Source organism: Ursus maritimus, unplaced genomic scaffold (assembly GCF_017311325.1).
Source record: "Ursus maritimus isolate PB19 unplaced genomic scaffold, ASM1731132v1 scaffold_10, whole genome shotgun sequence".
Classification (NCBI taxonomy): Eukaryota; Metazoa; Chordata; class Mammalia; order Carnivora; family Ursidae; genus Ursus; species Ursus maritimus.
The window spans coordinates 6,188,149-6,205,108 of record NW_024423344.1 but is presented as its reverse complement, the minus strand read 5'-3'; the positions used below and the strand labels follow the sequence as shown (position 1 = coordinate 6,205,108).

General features: G+C 43.0%; 1 protein-coding gene across 1 annotated transcript in view; it reads right to left on the bottom strand.

Moving 5' to 3' along the window:
* The window catches only part of LOC103664303 (phospholipid-transporting ATPase IB), a 565,982-nt gene that overhangs the window by 468,393 nt on the left and 80,629 nt on the right, over positions 1 to 16,960 (bottom strand). The window contains exon 2 of the mRNA XM_040621665.1: positions 10,835 to 10,979. Within this exon, the coding sequence (XP_040477599.1) occupies positions 10,835 to 10,979 (145 nt within the window). The remainder of the gene's footprint in view (positions 1 to 10,834; positions 10,980 to 16,960) is intronic.

The following is a 16,960-nucleotide window of genomic DNA, read 5'->3' as shown; positions in this document are numbered from 1 at the left end:
CTACAGCCCCACACCTCATCTCGGACAATTACAACAACTCAAGTCTGCTCTAAATAGCAGAGTGTGCTGGAAGGTTCTCAAGCACAAATACAATACTGTTACTTGAGCTTTACCAGGCTTCTCCTGGCTACACCTAACCCATCTCCAGTAGCCTAGCTTCTCACAGCATATCATCCATGTCCCTGCTTGCTTCCACATCCTTGCTGGAAAGACACACATTCAGCTTTTCTACGCCTCTGCACCTTCACATGTGCCGTTCCCCATACCAATGATGCCCTCCCCACATGAACCACACCTTGTCTTTCAGGCTGACCTCTAACTCCTCCTCCAGGCCAGCTTACTGATCACCCACCTGCAAGCTTGCCCCTCTTCTGGCTGCCTCACCCTGCAGTGCAGCCAAGCACCCAGCCCCAATTCAGCAGGCTTGATAAAAGGGGACTGAAGTACATTTCTTTTTTTTTTTTAAGATTTTATTTATTTATTTGACAGAGATAGAGACAGCCAGCAAGAGAGGGAACACAAGCAGGAGGAGTGGGAGAGGAAGAAGCAGGCTCATAGCAGAGGAGCCTGATGTGGGGCTCCATCCCAGAACGCCGGGATCACGCCCTGAGCCGAAGGCAGACGCTTAACCGCTGTGCCACCCAGGCGCCCCACTGAAGTACATTTCTGGTATATATCAAACACTGGGTTAGAGATGGTGCTAAGTCTCATTGCTGTGATCAGTCTCAGTGCTGCTGAGGTCTGAAGTCAAAACTGGAATGGGTCAGATCAGATAGACTCTGTTCTTTGGAGAAAACCTAAAGCCGGTGGCTCCAAAGTAGAAGGTAGGAAGAGATAATCAGCTTACATGTGTGTGCACCTCCAATAAGTGAGATTTAATGACCTTTATCGAATAGATTGGCACTGGGGCCCCCACATGGTCCTACGTAATATGGTATGAAGGAAAGCTCCCTAAGCAGGAGAGAGGGAGTTGGGGATGCAATGAACCCCTGAAAATTGATATGTGGAAGCCCTGCCCCCCAATGTGATGGTACTTGGAGATGGGGTCTCTGTGAGGTGATGACATGGAGATGAGGTCATGAGCATGCGGCCCCATAACAGGCTTTTTGCCCTTATCAGAAGGGACACCAGAGAGCTAGGTCTCTCGCTTCTCCATGTGAGCACATGGCAAGGCAGCGGCTGTTGTAAGCCAGGGAGAGGGCACACACCAGAACCTGACCATGCTGCCACTAATGGCCTTGGACTTCCAGTCTCTAGAACTACAGGAAAAATCGTGTTTATTATCGTGAGAGAATGTTGTCTAAGCCACCAATGCTATTCACAGTGGCCTGAGAGGACCAACGAGGAGTGATAGCGGTACCCTCTCCCGTCTGTTCGCTCCACTTATTACTACATATTTCCATTTCTGTATCCAGTTAGGTGCGTTTATGGAGTAATTTAGCTTATTTCAGCTCAACTACCCTCCCAAGAACAAATGGCTTGAGAATCATGCAATGAAACCAACCACAGGGGGCGCCTGGGTGGCTCGGTCATTGAGCGTCTGCCTTTGGCTCAGGGCGTGATCCTGGCGATCTGGCCACCTTGGACTCCTCCGCTGGGAGCCTGCTTCTTCCTCTCCCACTCCCCTGCTTGTGTTCCCTCTCTCGCTGGCTGTCTCTTTCTCTCTCTGAAATAAATAAATAAAATCTTTAAAAAAAAAACAACCACAGATTGAAAATAAGCAAATAATCAAAAAGAACGATTTCTCAACATTTGCTGCAACATGGACAGCACTGGAGGAGATAATGCTAAGTGAAATAAGTCAAGCAGAGAAAGACAATTATCATATGGTTTCTCTCATCTATGGAACATAAGAACTAGGAAGATCAGTAGGGGAAGAAAGGGATAAAGAAAGGGGGGTAATCAAAAGGGGGAATGAAGCATGAGAGACTATGGACTCTGAGAAACAAACTGAGGGCTTCAGAGGGGAGGGGGGTGGGGGACTGGGATAGGCTGGTGATGGGTAGTAAGGAGGGTGCGTATTGCATGGTGCCCTGGGTGTTATACGCAACTAATGAATCATCGAACTTTACATCAGAAACCAGGGATGTACTGTATGGTGACTAACATAATATAATAAAAAAAACATTAAAAAAAAGAAAGAGGGGCGCCTGGGTGGCTCAGCGGTTAGGCGTCTGCCTTCGGCTCAGGGCGTGATTCTGGTGTTATGGGATCGAGCCCCACATCGGGCTCCTCTGCTGGGAGGCCTGCTTCTTCCTCTCCCACTCCCCCTGCTTGTGTTCCCTCTCTCGCTGGCTGTCTCTATCTCTGTCAAATAAATAAATAAAATCTTTAAAAAAAATAAAATAAAATAAATAAAAAAAAATAAAAAAAAGAAAGAAAGAAAATAAGCAAATGACAAGGAAAAAAGCTGAACTGACGCTTCTCTTCCTAATAAAAGCTCTTCAAATCCATTTTACTAGGCTAAACATTAGAATAATTAAATCAAATCAGATGAAGTCACCCAAAAGTATTCAAAACAATCAAAATTATTAACATGGATTGACATCCAGTTGTTAACTGAGAACCTTGGTAAATGCACATTGAGTCTTGAGCTAATAACTAATGATAGTAATATATACACAGATACTTAATATACATATTAAAGTTTCATGGTAGAGTGTTTTACTAATGGGACATGCGATCAAAACAGTCTGGAGACCAGGGACATAAACCTAGAACTTCTATGAGAGCAATAAACCCACTCTCAAGTGGACGTCTTCTCTCAGGCAGTCCTGAAACGGAAACCAGCCAACGCTCCTTCGGAGTGGCAGTTTCTGTATCAAATACCAAAGATCCATAAAATAATTCTCAGAATGACCAACAACATCCCAAATTCAACCCCAAATCCTTTTTTAACTGTATTTAATATAAAAGAGTAAGTGTAGCTAAAAACCTACAATTCAAGTTTTGACGAGCTGGCTTTAAGAGAAAAGGGTAGGTCAGCATTTAAATGATCAAATCCAACCTCATGGATTTCAGGAAATTTCTCTGTAAAACATCCCTGCATGTCTGACCCCAACAATGGTCAGACCTCTCCTTTTGTTCTCTGTAAGCATTGTCCCTCTTAAAAGGGATGCTGATGAGCATTTCTGAGTAAGCTTTTGCTGTCTGTTGAGTGACTCAGCCATGAGTGGAATAAACACTTAGATGCTACTTTCTAGAGGACTACACAAAAGCTCACGTGACTAAACTCTGACCACAGAATTTTCTGCATTCACTTTGCTACCTACTTTTCAACTTCTGTACAAGTAGGTCAGATGTTATGCAAACAGACTCTCCGTGTTGCCATCTGAGGGAACGCTGTTTGACACCCAAGGAGTAAGTATTCTCCCATCTAATTAGCACAACAAACATGTCAAGAGATGGGTCCGGTCTCCTCAGACCATCATCCCTTCAAAACCATGTCTGTCTCCAGCAAAGGACCCAAACATTTCCCAAAGCACCAACACAAAGAGAGGAGTGTAGTATTCAGTTCCTATTCTCCCTGACACTTCTGGTTAGTTTTTCATATATTTTGAGGTAAGTTTGTCCTTACAGAAGAGTCACAAAAAATAGTACAAAGAGTTGCCATATGCCCTTCCTCCAGTTTCCCCACAATGTTAATATGACCATAGCATAAAGATCAAAACAAATAATATTGGATGTCACCTACCTCAAAAAAATTACTACAGCAAATATGAGCATAACACTGACACAATACTAATCCAGCTATATCATTTATTCAAAGTTCAGTTTTTCCACTAATGCACTTTTTCTGTTCTAAGATCTGATTCAGAACTCACGCTACATTTATTTGTCCTAGGTCCTTAGTCTCCTCTAATTCTGGTTCAATTTTAAGTTGTTTTTCACAAATCCTCATACTCAATTCTTTTTATTGGTAAGAATCAGAAATGCTCACAAGCTCACAGAAGACAGTAAGACTTAATAAAATTTGGGAGTAGGGGAGAAAGGAAATAAGTTACTAGCTAAAACTCTCAAGCCAAATGCCTCTACCTACTTTCACCAATGAGAATGGCATAGATGTGTCTTTGATCAAATTCAAGGTATACTCCATATCCATCCATATAAGGGTCAACTTGATAAAGAAATTACCATGTGAGTCTGTTCTCCTAGACATTTGCTATTTCCGTAGAAACATCAAATACAAAACTGGCCCAAGGCTGACACGATTTTCTGTCTCCAAAAATACACTTCAGGAAAGCTCATGCTTTCAATGGTTACCTGAAATACCGTGCTAAACGTCCCTGCCTCAAAAGCCTCATCCAAGGGTGTAAACCTGATAATGTTCTAATTACAAGAACCTTCTGTGGCATCAGTTGCTGCTGGTTATGTACAAATCAAGGACGCCCAACATGCAGTGATATTCATGTGCAGAAAACACCCAAGCCTGGTTTGGAGATTAACCAAGTGTATTTACCTCTAAACTAAAAGTGAAGAAATGAATGAGTGAACGGTCACTAAGTGAGGAGATGAGATTCGCTTGACTAATCATTTCACTATGTATACACACATCAAATCATGTTGTACATCCTCAATATATGCAAATTAAAAATATATAAATAGATCAATAAAAGCAGCGTACATAGTACATCTTGAAGCAGTTTTGAGGTAGGTAACAGGAATGCTTTCAATAGAAATTACCCTTTTTAAAAATATTTTATTTATTTAGTTGAAAGAGAGAGAATGAAAGAGAGCACAAGAGCACGAGCGGGGGGCGGCGGCAGATGGAGAGGGAGAAGCAGGCTCCCTGCTGAGCATGGAGCCTGATGTGGGGCTCCATCCCAGGACCCTGAGATTATGACCTGAGCTGAAGGCAGACACTTAACTGACTGAGCCACCCAGGTGCCCCAGAAATTACTCTTGATGAGGATTTTTATGTATTTTACTTTTGCCAAACTTTTACAGGAATAGCTGTCTCAGATATGCAAACTTTGGTTTTTCAAACTATAATCTTCATGTGAACCAAAGGGAAGTTATGATTCTTACCAGGACCTTAATACTGTTTCTGTTAAGTTTTAAGCAGCTTATGTGCTATGACCAGATGCTACCTAAATTCCTCAAGCTTTGGAAGACAATCATGCATCCTTTCAGCACTCAGTAACAGTAGATCTAGAACAATATATGTCATCTGTCACCACTATTCACGCACAAACTGCCATCTGAAGATTCTGAGCCCTTCAGTCCTTAAGACAAACATGCCCCCTCAGACAGTAAGATCCCAGCACAATACTGTAAAACCTCAACACTGTCAAACCTACCACACGGTGCTCAATTCCTTTTTCTAGAAAGGCAACATTCTATTTTACACTTATCTTAGCAAAAACAATATTAAGCAATTTTCCTTTAAGACAAAGCAAGAAGAAATGCAATAGCTTGACAAAGCTCAAGTTATTGCTTTAATGAAGATTTTTGTTAACTAGAACTCCCACCTGAAATGACTCATTCAAAACAGAGTATCTATAAACATGCCCAACTTGCTTTGAAGACCTCATTTCAAACTGCCTCACAGCCTGAAACTCACTATTCCAAATGGCCTGCTGATAATCACATAAAAAGACTGCATACACCTGATCTTGATTGAATCCCTTTGCTCATTCCTTCAATCAGTAAATTTCAAGGTATTTTCTGGAAAAAAAAATTTGACTTTAAACTTTTTTTAAAATTTAGATAATACAAAATTAAAGATTCACCACAGGTTGCTCTAAATAGCAGGCTTTCCATAAGCATTTAATATTTAAGTTAAAACACTAAAGAGGAAATGATATCATTCATATGAAATGTCCAGAACAGGGAAATCTACAGAGATAGAAAGGAAATGAGTGGCTCCTCAGGGCTGGAGGACAAAGAAGTAGGAAGAGGGCAGCTAAAGGGTATGGGATTTCTTCTGTAAGTGATGAGAATGTTCTAAAATTGTGGTGATGGTTGTACAACTTTGAATATACTAAAAATCGTTAAACTGTGGGGTGCCTGGGTAGCGCAGTCGTTAAGCGTCTGCCTTCGGCTCAGGGCGTGATCCCGGCGTTCCAGGATCGAGTCCCACACCGGGCTCCTCTGCTGGGAGCCTGCTTCTTCCTCTCCCTCTCCCCTGCTGTGTTCCCTCTCTCGCTGGCTGTCTCTCTGTCACATAAATAAAAATAAAATCTTTAAAAAAACAAAAAACAAAAAAACGTTAAATTGTATACTTTAGGTAGACAAATTACATGGTATATAAAATATATCTCAATAAAGCTATTAAAAATATTTAATAGGAGGCTGTACACCAGAAAAAGGGGATCTTGTTAGGTGGACATATACACAATACTACATATGTATGTACATTACAATATTCCATTAATTACGTCTCATTTCTAGAGGGTGAAGAAGAGGGTGATTGTCTTCATAACTAAGGCCCTAGAGAAATCAATGCTGAGGAGAAAAAGACCCTGTCCTACTTCTTCACAATTACAATAATCCAAATTCACTGGCTTCAATAATGTTCTAAAATTGACTTACACCTACCACAGCTTCAAATCAATCACTGGTGTTATTTTCAGTGCCGAGAACAAGAACAAGGTTTAGAGAGACATCTACTGACATGGGGCAGACCCTCCCAGAATTTCAAGGAATCGCTTGGGCTTTGGAGTTACCCTAAGGGCGCCAAGGCCACAGTCAACTCCAGCTGTGACCTTACTCCTACTCTCCAGGCCCAGCCTCTTTATTGGATACATGAGTTGAAATATTAACCCTAGACTTTCAATGCCTGTCCTGAATTGTACCATTCAACCCCTCACCAACCTTCCCTAATACCTGACAACCACGTCCCTCCTTAGCAAACTCTGATCCCTTTTCTGAAGTCAAAATGCCAGGTACCCATAAAGGCAGTCACAGTGCAACTACCATGATCCAAGGCTCCAAGCCAGAGAGGGCCTGGGGTGGGGAAGGCCAGTGAGAAAACCAGCCTTCTGAGGTATATCGCAACCACAAAATCAGTACTCTTGACTCCTGGGTCTGTCCCACCTGATCTCTCCTTTTCAAAAACTGATTTAGAAGTAAACAATCTGGGGGGCGCCTGGGTGGCACAGCGGTTAAAGCGTCTGCCTTCGGCTCAGGGCGTGATCCCAGCATTATGGGATCGAGCCCCACATCAGGCTCCTCCACTATGAGCCTGCTTCTTCCTCTCCCACTCCCCCTGCTTGTGTTCCCTCTCTCGCTGGCTGTCTCTATCTCTGTCGAATAAATAAATAAAATCTTTAAAAAAAAAAAAAAGAAGTAAACAATCTGGGATAAATACTTCATGCCCCTGCCTCAAAAAGAAAAGAAAGTTAAACCTTTCTCAAGAAAAATTTTAAAAAAATAACTTATCAACTCCCTTTTATGAAAATATTCCTTTGAATAGTTTTATCAACTTTTAGCAAATTTTCATGGCCAAGAAAAAAAGTGTTATTAAAAGAATTAATATTTTTTTTAAAGTGGCTATAAATCGTATTGCCATTCCCTTTTTTTTTTTTAAGATTTTATTTATTTATTTGACAGAGATAGAGACAGTCAGCGAGAGAGGGAACACAAGCAGGGGGAGTTGGAGAGGAAGAAGCAGGCTCATAGCGGAGGAGCCTGACGTGGGGCTCGATCCCACAACGCCGGGATCACGCCCTGAGCCGAAGGCAGACACTTACGCGCTGTGCCACCCAGGCGCCCCCAAAAGAATTAATATTTTTATAAGACTTGACTTCCGCAATATTAAAGTATGAAAATAATGTGGCTCAATGTTTTATAAAATCCTTAAGCTTTAATGCCAAGAAGTTGTTTTTTTTTATTATAATAATACTTTTTATTATATTATGTTAGTCACCATATAGTACATCCCTGGTTTTTGATGTAAAGTTCCATGATTCATTACTTGCGTATAACACCCAGTGCACCATGCAATATGCGCCCTCCTTACTACCCATCACCAGCCTATCCCAGTCCCCCACCCCGCCTCTGAAGCCCTCAGTTTGTTTCTCAGAGTCCATAGTCTCTCATGCTTCATTCTCCCAATGCCGAGAAGTTTTATAATCAGTTCCTTAATAAACTAGAATTCACATTAACACTAGTAATTCTCCTAAACATAGAGTGGAGGGAAGCAAATACTCAAAAGCCATTTTACAAAATAGCAAGGGCCACATTTTAATTTCTTAGATCCTATGCAGTGTATTCTGAAACTTATGTTCACAGTATAAGCCATGAACACAGAAATTGTACGAATTTTAACATTTAATATATATTTCAACTAATGCAATTATATTCGTATACAAGACTTTAAATAGAATAGCTGGTATCTACTTACTTTATTCCTAGCCAACCCCACTGTATATTCCCATACTTATTCCTCCCCCAACTCCAAAAAAGTACAAATGCAACCATACAATAGATAGCCACTTGAAAAATCAGATAATAAAATCAGCCTCAAAAGTCAGCTTTTCATCTGGATTACAGAACAAGTAGTGAAGCCACATTACCAAGGCTCTTAAAAATCTTCACCTTCCATATAATAGAAAATGTAAACAAAACAAAGACCTTTATTTTCTCAACTGTAAGCATGCTTAAATGGATATCAAAGTCAAAGAAATTAAGAGGAATTAAGCAAAAATACTACTCAAAAACTTCCTAAAATTTAAAAAGAAAATTTTTCAATTCTGTATCTTTATATTGTGTGTGCACTAGCCTACACATTCACTAAAGTGTATCGTATGGTAAAATATATAGTATAGTACTATATAAATTTCTTGAACCCCAAAATCAAGAAAAGAAAAAAGAGACAGGATATAATCTCTTTTAAAGTAACCTTTCCATCTTTTTAAAAACAATTGAATAGAAACACATATAAGGTATGAAGAAATGGAAGCGTATCGGCAAAAAAGGATTCCAAACGGTTTTAAGTATATTCACAGAGTTGTGCAATCACCACCTCAGAATGAAACCCCACATACAGTCGCAGACACTCCCACTTCTCAACCCCTTCCCGCTTCCCTAGCCCTAAAAGTCACTTATCTATGTCTCAATGGATTTGCCTCTTCTAGACATTTCCTGTAAGTAGAATGAGGCCTTCTATGTCTGGCTTCTTTCACTTAGCGTAATGTTTAAGTCTCACCCTTATTGTAGCATGTACCTATATTTTGTTCCTTTTTATGGCCAGTAATATTCCATCGTATGGATAGGCCACATTTTATTTATTCATTCACCAGTTGATAGACATTTGGGTTGTTACACTCTGGGGCTATTGTGAATAATGCTGCTCTGATCGTCTGTGTATGTGTGTTCGTGTGCACATAGGTTTTCCTTGATCTTGGGTAGATACACCTAGGAAGATTGGTGGGTCACATGGTAATTATATATTTAATTTTGAGGAACTGCCAAACTGTGTTCCAAAGCGGCTGCACCGTTATTCATTCCCATCATCAGTGTATGGAGGGCGCCAATTTCTCCACATCCTCGCCAACACCCAACGCCTGTTATCTTTTTGATTAGAGCCATGTGAGTGTGTGAAGTAGTAACCCACTGTGGTTGATGCTCTGTATTTTAAACCAAGCCCACCCATTCTTGTGTGGGACCTCGGCTACTCTTCTAGGCTACACTTTTAGGTGAAGAATATGCCCCAATAGTCATTCTTAAAATCCAAAATAAAGCCAGGGTGATCTAACACTCCCTTAATAAATGAAGGTATCACCTCCATATAAAATGCACCATTATTCTACCACAAACTCTATCAAGCTACAATCATGCCCAACAGCCAAACCTTTCTCAATAAAGATGTCAGGCTAAGCAGCCTATGTAAGTGCTAATGCTGTAATGGAATACTTAAACATGCAACGAGGTTTTACCCAGAGCTTTCCAGAAACACTGGATTGGAATTCAAGCTTGTCAATAATCTATGTGTAACCTGATCATTTAAATCGTCTACACCTGAGCATGGAGTTCTGAGGCACACACAGAACTACATCCTCTGAAGTCACTCACATAAAGTTGTGTAAGTCTGAGAGTCTAATGAAATTTGAAAAAGTACTAACACCCATGCCTAAAGACCTAGCTTCGCACGGCAGAAAGAATTTGAGCTACAGTAGTCAGGGAAGGCAGGTGCTACTTGCAGCTCTGTTAGCATCTGTATCACCACAGGTACATTATTTAACATCTTTCTATCTCCGTTTCCTGATCTGAAGGTAATGCCTTCGAGAGGTACGAGGATTCCTTGATCCAGTACAGCTAAAGCATCTAACACAGTAGCCAGCAAGAAAAGTAGACACTTAAATGTTAGTGGAAAGATGGATGAAAGCTAACTCTGGACAAAGTTTCCCAGCAAATAAAGACCTCATAACCAATATCGGGGACCACTTAGGGCTGAATGTGAGTCCTTGTGACCTGTGGGATTCCTTTATAAAGCACTTTCCCGCATTATGGTGTGCAAATTGATAAGGAGAGCTACCATTTGGCTTAAAACAGGACTAGGAGGAATTCTTGGGAGGGAGCCCAGGGATGAAAAGATAAGAGACCTCATTTTTGTCAGGGACACAAGACTAAAAACTTCCTCAGGGCTCACAGAGAGCCTGAGCGCAGAACAGATCCCACGGAGAGAAAGGTAAAGGCTGTATTCACATGACCCCATTGGCAGCGCAGGTAGAGACTGCCGGGCTCTAGGGGGACGGGGGAAGGGAAGGGGTTGGAGGAAGAGAGAGGGGTGGGGGCTGGCTAGGTGTGTGGAAAAGCTGCCAAGAGGAAGACGTACCCCCTCCCAGCTGTGAATTAACTGTCCTTGCGTCTCTCAGCCGCCTTCCCCTACCTGATCTGGTTGTCACGGAATTTGTTGAGATGCGGTTGGTTGAGGTAAATGGTGCGGGCTGGTGCCTCCAGCTGGTCTCCAACAGACGTGGCCCGGGACATCTCATCCTCTGCCTTCTTGTAGCCCGAAGAAGGACGAACAGGTCCTGCAGAGACGGGGCGCGGGCAGAAAACAAAACACAAAGAAGTCACGCCAAGCAAGAGGCAGCGAACACGGGCTGCGGGCTGGCGGGCGGGGACCAGCTGGGAAGGATGCTCCGGGCGCCGCTGGGCCCGCCTATGTACCTTGGCTCCCCCTGGAGACCTGCCGCCGCAGCTGCTCACGGCTCCGCCCCGCCCCCTCCCGCGCCCCGCCCCCCGCCCCCCGCCCCGGCCCCGGTCCCCTGGGCGCCGAGGAGAGAGCCTCTGCCGCCGCCGACTCCGCCCCGCCCCCTCCTGCCCGGCTGCAGCGTGAGGCCCGGCTGCCAGGGGCACCGCTGCTGGCTGCAGGGGCGGGAGGAGCCACGGGGACAGTGGGGCCTGGGCCTCGCCCCACCGTCCCCCGACGAGCTCCCCCTGCAGGCCCAGGGACTGCGCTCCGGAACTGGGCTGCTTTGATTGTGCTTAGGACAAAGATACCAGCAAAAGGGGATGTGCCCTGCATTCCGTCACCACATAAAAGGATGGTGAAAGCATCTCCAGGCCCTACAAACGAAATTCCCAACCCTCCGGGTGATGGACTTGGCTATACCGTGATCCTGAATGCACCGGCGGCTTTTCTCCCCAGAAGCGCCCGGCAACCTGAGTGTGGTTAGCTTTACCAATCCCAGCTCACGGAGGGATGCGTGATCTTTCATTTCATTGCTCATTTAGGTTTCTGTGGTTAAGACACAAGCAAGTCTGTCTCGGTAAGAGTGGATTTCAGTCCTATCGTCAAGCCTCTCTGAGCTCAACCTCCCCATAACCTTCGCGTAGGGAGGTGTCGGCATGGAGAGTAATGAAATGTCCCTTACTCACACAGCTACACCTGAGCACAGGCAGCCAGTCAACCCGGTCGCCAACAAGGCGCAACCTCGTCACAAGGGGCAAACCACCTCAAGAAGGGACCTTCAGGGACGGATGCCTGAAGTAGAGGATCACAGAAAAATAAATGCCCTGCAAATGCAGCCTTCTCTCCTTTCCCTTACATATATTTCCACTCTAATATCTGCCATGCTTTCCCCTGTCAAAGAGATCAAATCAAAACCACACTGAGATACCACCTTACGCCAGTTAGAATGGCAAAAATAGACAAGGCAAGAAACAACAATTGCTGGAGAGGATGTGGAGAAAGGGGATCCCTCCTACATTGTTGGTGGGAATGCAAGTTGGTACAGCCACTCTGGAAAACAGTGTGGAAGTCCCTTAAAAAGTTAAAAATGGAGCTACCCTATGATCCAGCCATTGCACTACTGGGTGTTTACCCCAAAGACACAGACGTAGTGAAGAGAAGGGCCATATGCACCCCAATGTTCATAGCAGCATTGTCCACAATAGCTAAATCGTGGAAGGAGCCGAGATGCCCTTCAACAGATGACTGGATTAAGAAGTTGTGGTCCATATATACAATGGAATATTACTCAGCCATCAAAAAGAACGAATTCACAACATTTGCAGCAACATGGACAGCACTGGAGGAGATAATGCTAAGTGAAATAAGTCAAGCAGAGAAAGACAATTATCATATGGTTTCTCTCATCTATGGAACATAAGAACTAGGAAGATCGGTAGGAGAAGAAAGGGATAAAGAAAGGGGGGTAATCAGAAGGGGGAATGAAGCATGAGAGACTATGGACTATGAGAAACAAACTGAGGGCCTCAGAGGGGAGGGGGGTGGGGGAATGGGATAGACCGGTGATGGGTAGTAAGGAAGGCACGTATTGCATGGTGCACTGGGTGTTATACGCAACTAATGAATCATCGAACTTTACATCAGAAACCGGGGATGTACTGTATGGTGACTAACATAATATAATAAAAAAACATTAAAAAAATAAATAAATAAAAATAAAATAATAAAAAAAAAGAGATCAACGATGTATCCTGTTTAGGAAATGGACATCTCATCTCAGTCAACATCTACTTCACAGCTTCAACAAATATTCACTGACAGAGAAAATCTTGAAATAGAAAGTTTTGGCTATTGAAGTATGTCATCTTTTTTAAGTGATTATAATCCTATTATAATCTTTATCATAAGAGGGGGACAACCAAAACGTGTAATCGGTTGAGAGCTGACGTATCCCGAAGAGTATTCATAGCTGGGTCCTTGGTCACAGCACCCTCACTATTGCCCATTAAGGGACTCCATCCTCAGATCCCCACTCCCTGCCTCCAGCCTCCACTATTCCAGGTTCCTCTGGCTTGGGGAGGGGGGGGCGGGGAACTACTCTGTCCTCTGCTTATGAACAAGGGGCAGCAGAGAGCAAAAGTCCCTACTTCAAGTCTGACTGGCCTGAGAGCTCAGGCTCCCATACTTCAGTCAGAGAAGGCTGGGTTTTAAAGCATTTGCCGATTTAAGGCAGATAGGCTAGTTTCAAAAATATTCCTTATATAAAAATAGTGCTTTTCTCTTGGTCCACTTACCCCACTTTATCTCCAGCATTTATCATCATTACCTGACTTTATTCATCGATGGTCTATCTTCCCATGGCCAAGCACAGAAGCTCCAGGACAAAAGGACATGTTTTGTTCAAAACAGTGATCTCAGCCCCTACAACAGTGCCTGGCACATAATGGGCATTCATATTTGCTAATCAAATAAATCATTTTGTTATAAAGCACATTCACTTTGAATTCTCCAGGCAGAGATGCAGTGATATGCACAGAGGGCTCAAAGGCCATACACTCATACAGGTCAGAATAGTTCATTGCTTAGACTGTGTTCAATAAGTGGCTCTCCACCCTTGCTGCACATTAATATCACCAAGGGAGCTCCCATGATTAACTAGATCGTGGGCACAACACTCACAATTCTGACTTGTTTTACTCTGTCTTAAAGTAACTTAAGAGAGGGGGGCCTGTTAGGCACTGACTCTTAATCTCAATTCAGGTCTTGATCTCAGGGTTATGAGTTCAAGCCCCATGTTGGGCTCCATACTGGGCATAGAACCTACTTAAAATTAATTAATTACTTAATTAATAATAAAAAATAATAAATAACTTAAGGGATTGGACTGGGCAGCCACAGTTTAAAATCACTTGTTGTATGCTGCTGAGAACACAAAAAACAAAAGATCTGGCTCCTGCTCTCCAAAATTTTAACTAGTTTAAGGTGCTACGGTATAATCACGGCTACCAATAAGCCACAGTTAATGACAAGTGACTAAGAGTGGGCTTGAAGGTGCTGAGGAGGGCCAGGAGTCAGCAGCCTGTTTGTGCTTGAGGGGAGCTGGTCCGAACAGAATTTGAGGACAATTATAAAAGCCTTAAAAGTATGGGTAAGGTTTCTATTAGGAAAGAGGAGGACAAGGACAGTTGGGGGAAGAACAAGAGCTTAAGCAAAGGCCCAAGTAGACAAGATGTGTGTCAAGCCAATTAAACCAAACAAACGAAAACCAGCACCGCGGGTCCAAAGTGGGAAACAGAAAGAAAACTCAGGTGCAGGGGGCAGGGAGGAGTGCGGAGGGGTGAGAGACTGGGCAGGACTTAAATGCCAGGCAAAGGAGTTTAAACTTCATCCTGAAGGTCATATGAAGCCACAGACGGTTTCCAAGCAGGGGAGAAATACAACTGGCAGTGATATACAAGTTGGAGTGGAAAGAGGGGAGAATCTGTAGAAAAGGAGATCAGGTAGGAAATTAATTCTACATCTAGAAGCAAGACGTTAAAAAGCAAAAATCAGATGGAGAATGGGCAAAAAAAAAAAAAAAAAAAAAAAAAGGGAAAAAAAAAAAAAAAAAAAAAACATGGACAGAAGAACCATCTCAAAAGAAAACCAAGCAAGACTTTTTTTGGATTGAGTGTGTGGGCCAGAAAAAAAGAACATTGGGTAATTGGGATTTGAAGAAGAGAAGATTGGGACCAAAAAAGCACTACTGATAGAAATGAGAATGGAAACAGTTTTCCCAAACAAGAATGTAAGTGTTGGATAACAAATATTGGGGTGCAAAACAATTACACAGTTAGTGATAGAATTACATGAAATAATGCCTCCCAAGTACACACCATACATGAGGCCAGCTCACCTTTCTACACTACAACAGGGCCAGCCCTAGAATTTTATTCTAGGTAGCAGTCACTATAGCTCCCCCCTACCTAAGACTCTAATAACTTTTTTCTGCCTCAGTGGCCTCATCTTGACCCAACCCTGCTTTGGAGAAAAACATTAATCTTTTCAAAATATCACACATCTGTTGAAAAGTATCACCTAAAGAAAACACTATACCATATATAGTGAAGCACGTTATGACTAAGGTTTCAAATTCAGACTCATGAGACGAATACTGAGCTAATGCATTTTGAAAATACCACCATGCAAAATTAGAGTAGATGCTTACAACTCCCCCATATAAACAAGCACAGTGTCAGCAGACGGTGGGAGTTCGATAAATATCTGTTGAGAAAGAAACCAAAGTAAAAAGGATAAAGAGAAACAAGAGTAGGCAAATGGACAAGCACTAAGCTTGCGTACTACAAAATGGAAATGCAGACAAGACAGCTGGTGGCCAAGGGCACGAGGGCAGGGACTTCGTCTTGCTCATGGTTCTAGAGCCATCATCCTAAATAATGCCAAGCACACAGCAGGCAGTCTGTAAATACAGCCTGTAAATAAAAGGCTAATGTAGCAGGTGCCTTTTGAAGATGCCCACCCAGCTGCTGAACCCCAGACTCCCTTGTCTGGTAACTGAATCTTTCCCCTCCCACATATAGGCCAGGGAGCCCCCAGACACGTCTATAAAATGCAGTCTCCTTCATCCATCACAGCCCTTTGCCCCAGGGACAGTTACTTGGTCCAATGTGGACCATTAGCAGTCTTTTGGAAACTTTAATAGGGGACCTAAGGAAGATGGTTTCTGCATGTGGCTGCTCTACGAACATATACACTCTGGGTCTCTGATGGCTATCTGCTACCCATGGAGTAGGCAGGGAGCTAAAGTGTTTCTTTTGGAATAAAGATGAAGCAGTTTCATGGAGAGCAACAGAAACTGTCCCAACAAATTCCTAGATTCTGGGTAAATTTCCCTCCTAGATCCTAGCTATATTAGGGTCTTTGGGTTCCATGACCCACCTTGAATAACCAGAAATGCCAACCAGTACCATAAGGGAGCACACAGAGAACCTATTTTTCCCTTTAAGACAAATGAGCAAGTAAGGTTAACGAGGAGGGAGAAATATCTATTCATTTATAAATTGCCCTGGGAGGGGGCAAGGTTTTAGATGCCTCTGGCACAGGTGTTCTTAGATGTCACAAGCCACATCCAGGGAAGCCAGATCTGGCAGAGGAACACCTGCATGGCAACATTCAGGTTGCTTGGTTTGGATAAAGCCCAGAAATAGGTGGAAGATGATTGGCTAAATAAAGAAGCCCCTCCTCCCTTGAGACTTTCTGCCAGGATAGGAGAAAGAATTCTAAGACACAAAGACAGATAACAGGCACAGTCTCCTTGTGGAGGGCGTTCTCTACGAGGACAGATAAAGAAGAGAGAAGGGGCAGAGGAAAGCAGGCTAGTTCTACTGCACTTGCCACTGACACCCACAGCTCTTCCACGGGCTCCAGCCACACCATGGCTCTAGCTTGCCTGTGAATCTCTCCCTACTCACTTTGCTCATGTCCTGGCCCAGTTTCTCATTCCACTCACACAACCTATCTGTGGCAACAGGGATGTGAAGTCACAAGCTAGGAAGCAGGGACAATGCTAGACCTCCCACTGGCAGGTAAGCAGATAGACATGAGGACAATGCCTCGTTTCTCCTCATTACATAAATTAATTCCATGGAGATTGTTCTGGGAAGAGAATGAAAAATCTTAACAGGTTTCTGAAATTATATATTATTTTATGACTATTTATATAATATACATATTAGTGTGAATGAAATTGGTCCAGGGGGTTAGGAACCTTAAAGATTTAAACACAAAAGGGGACTTAATGTAAGGCCAATTTTTACT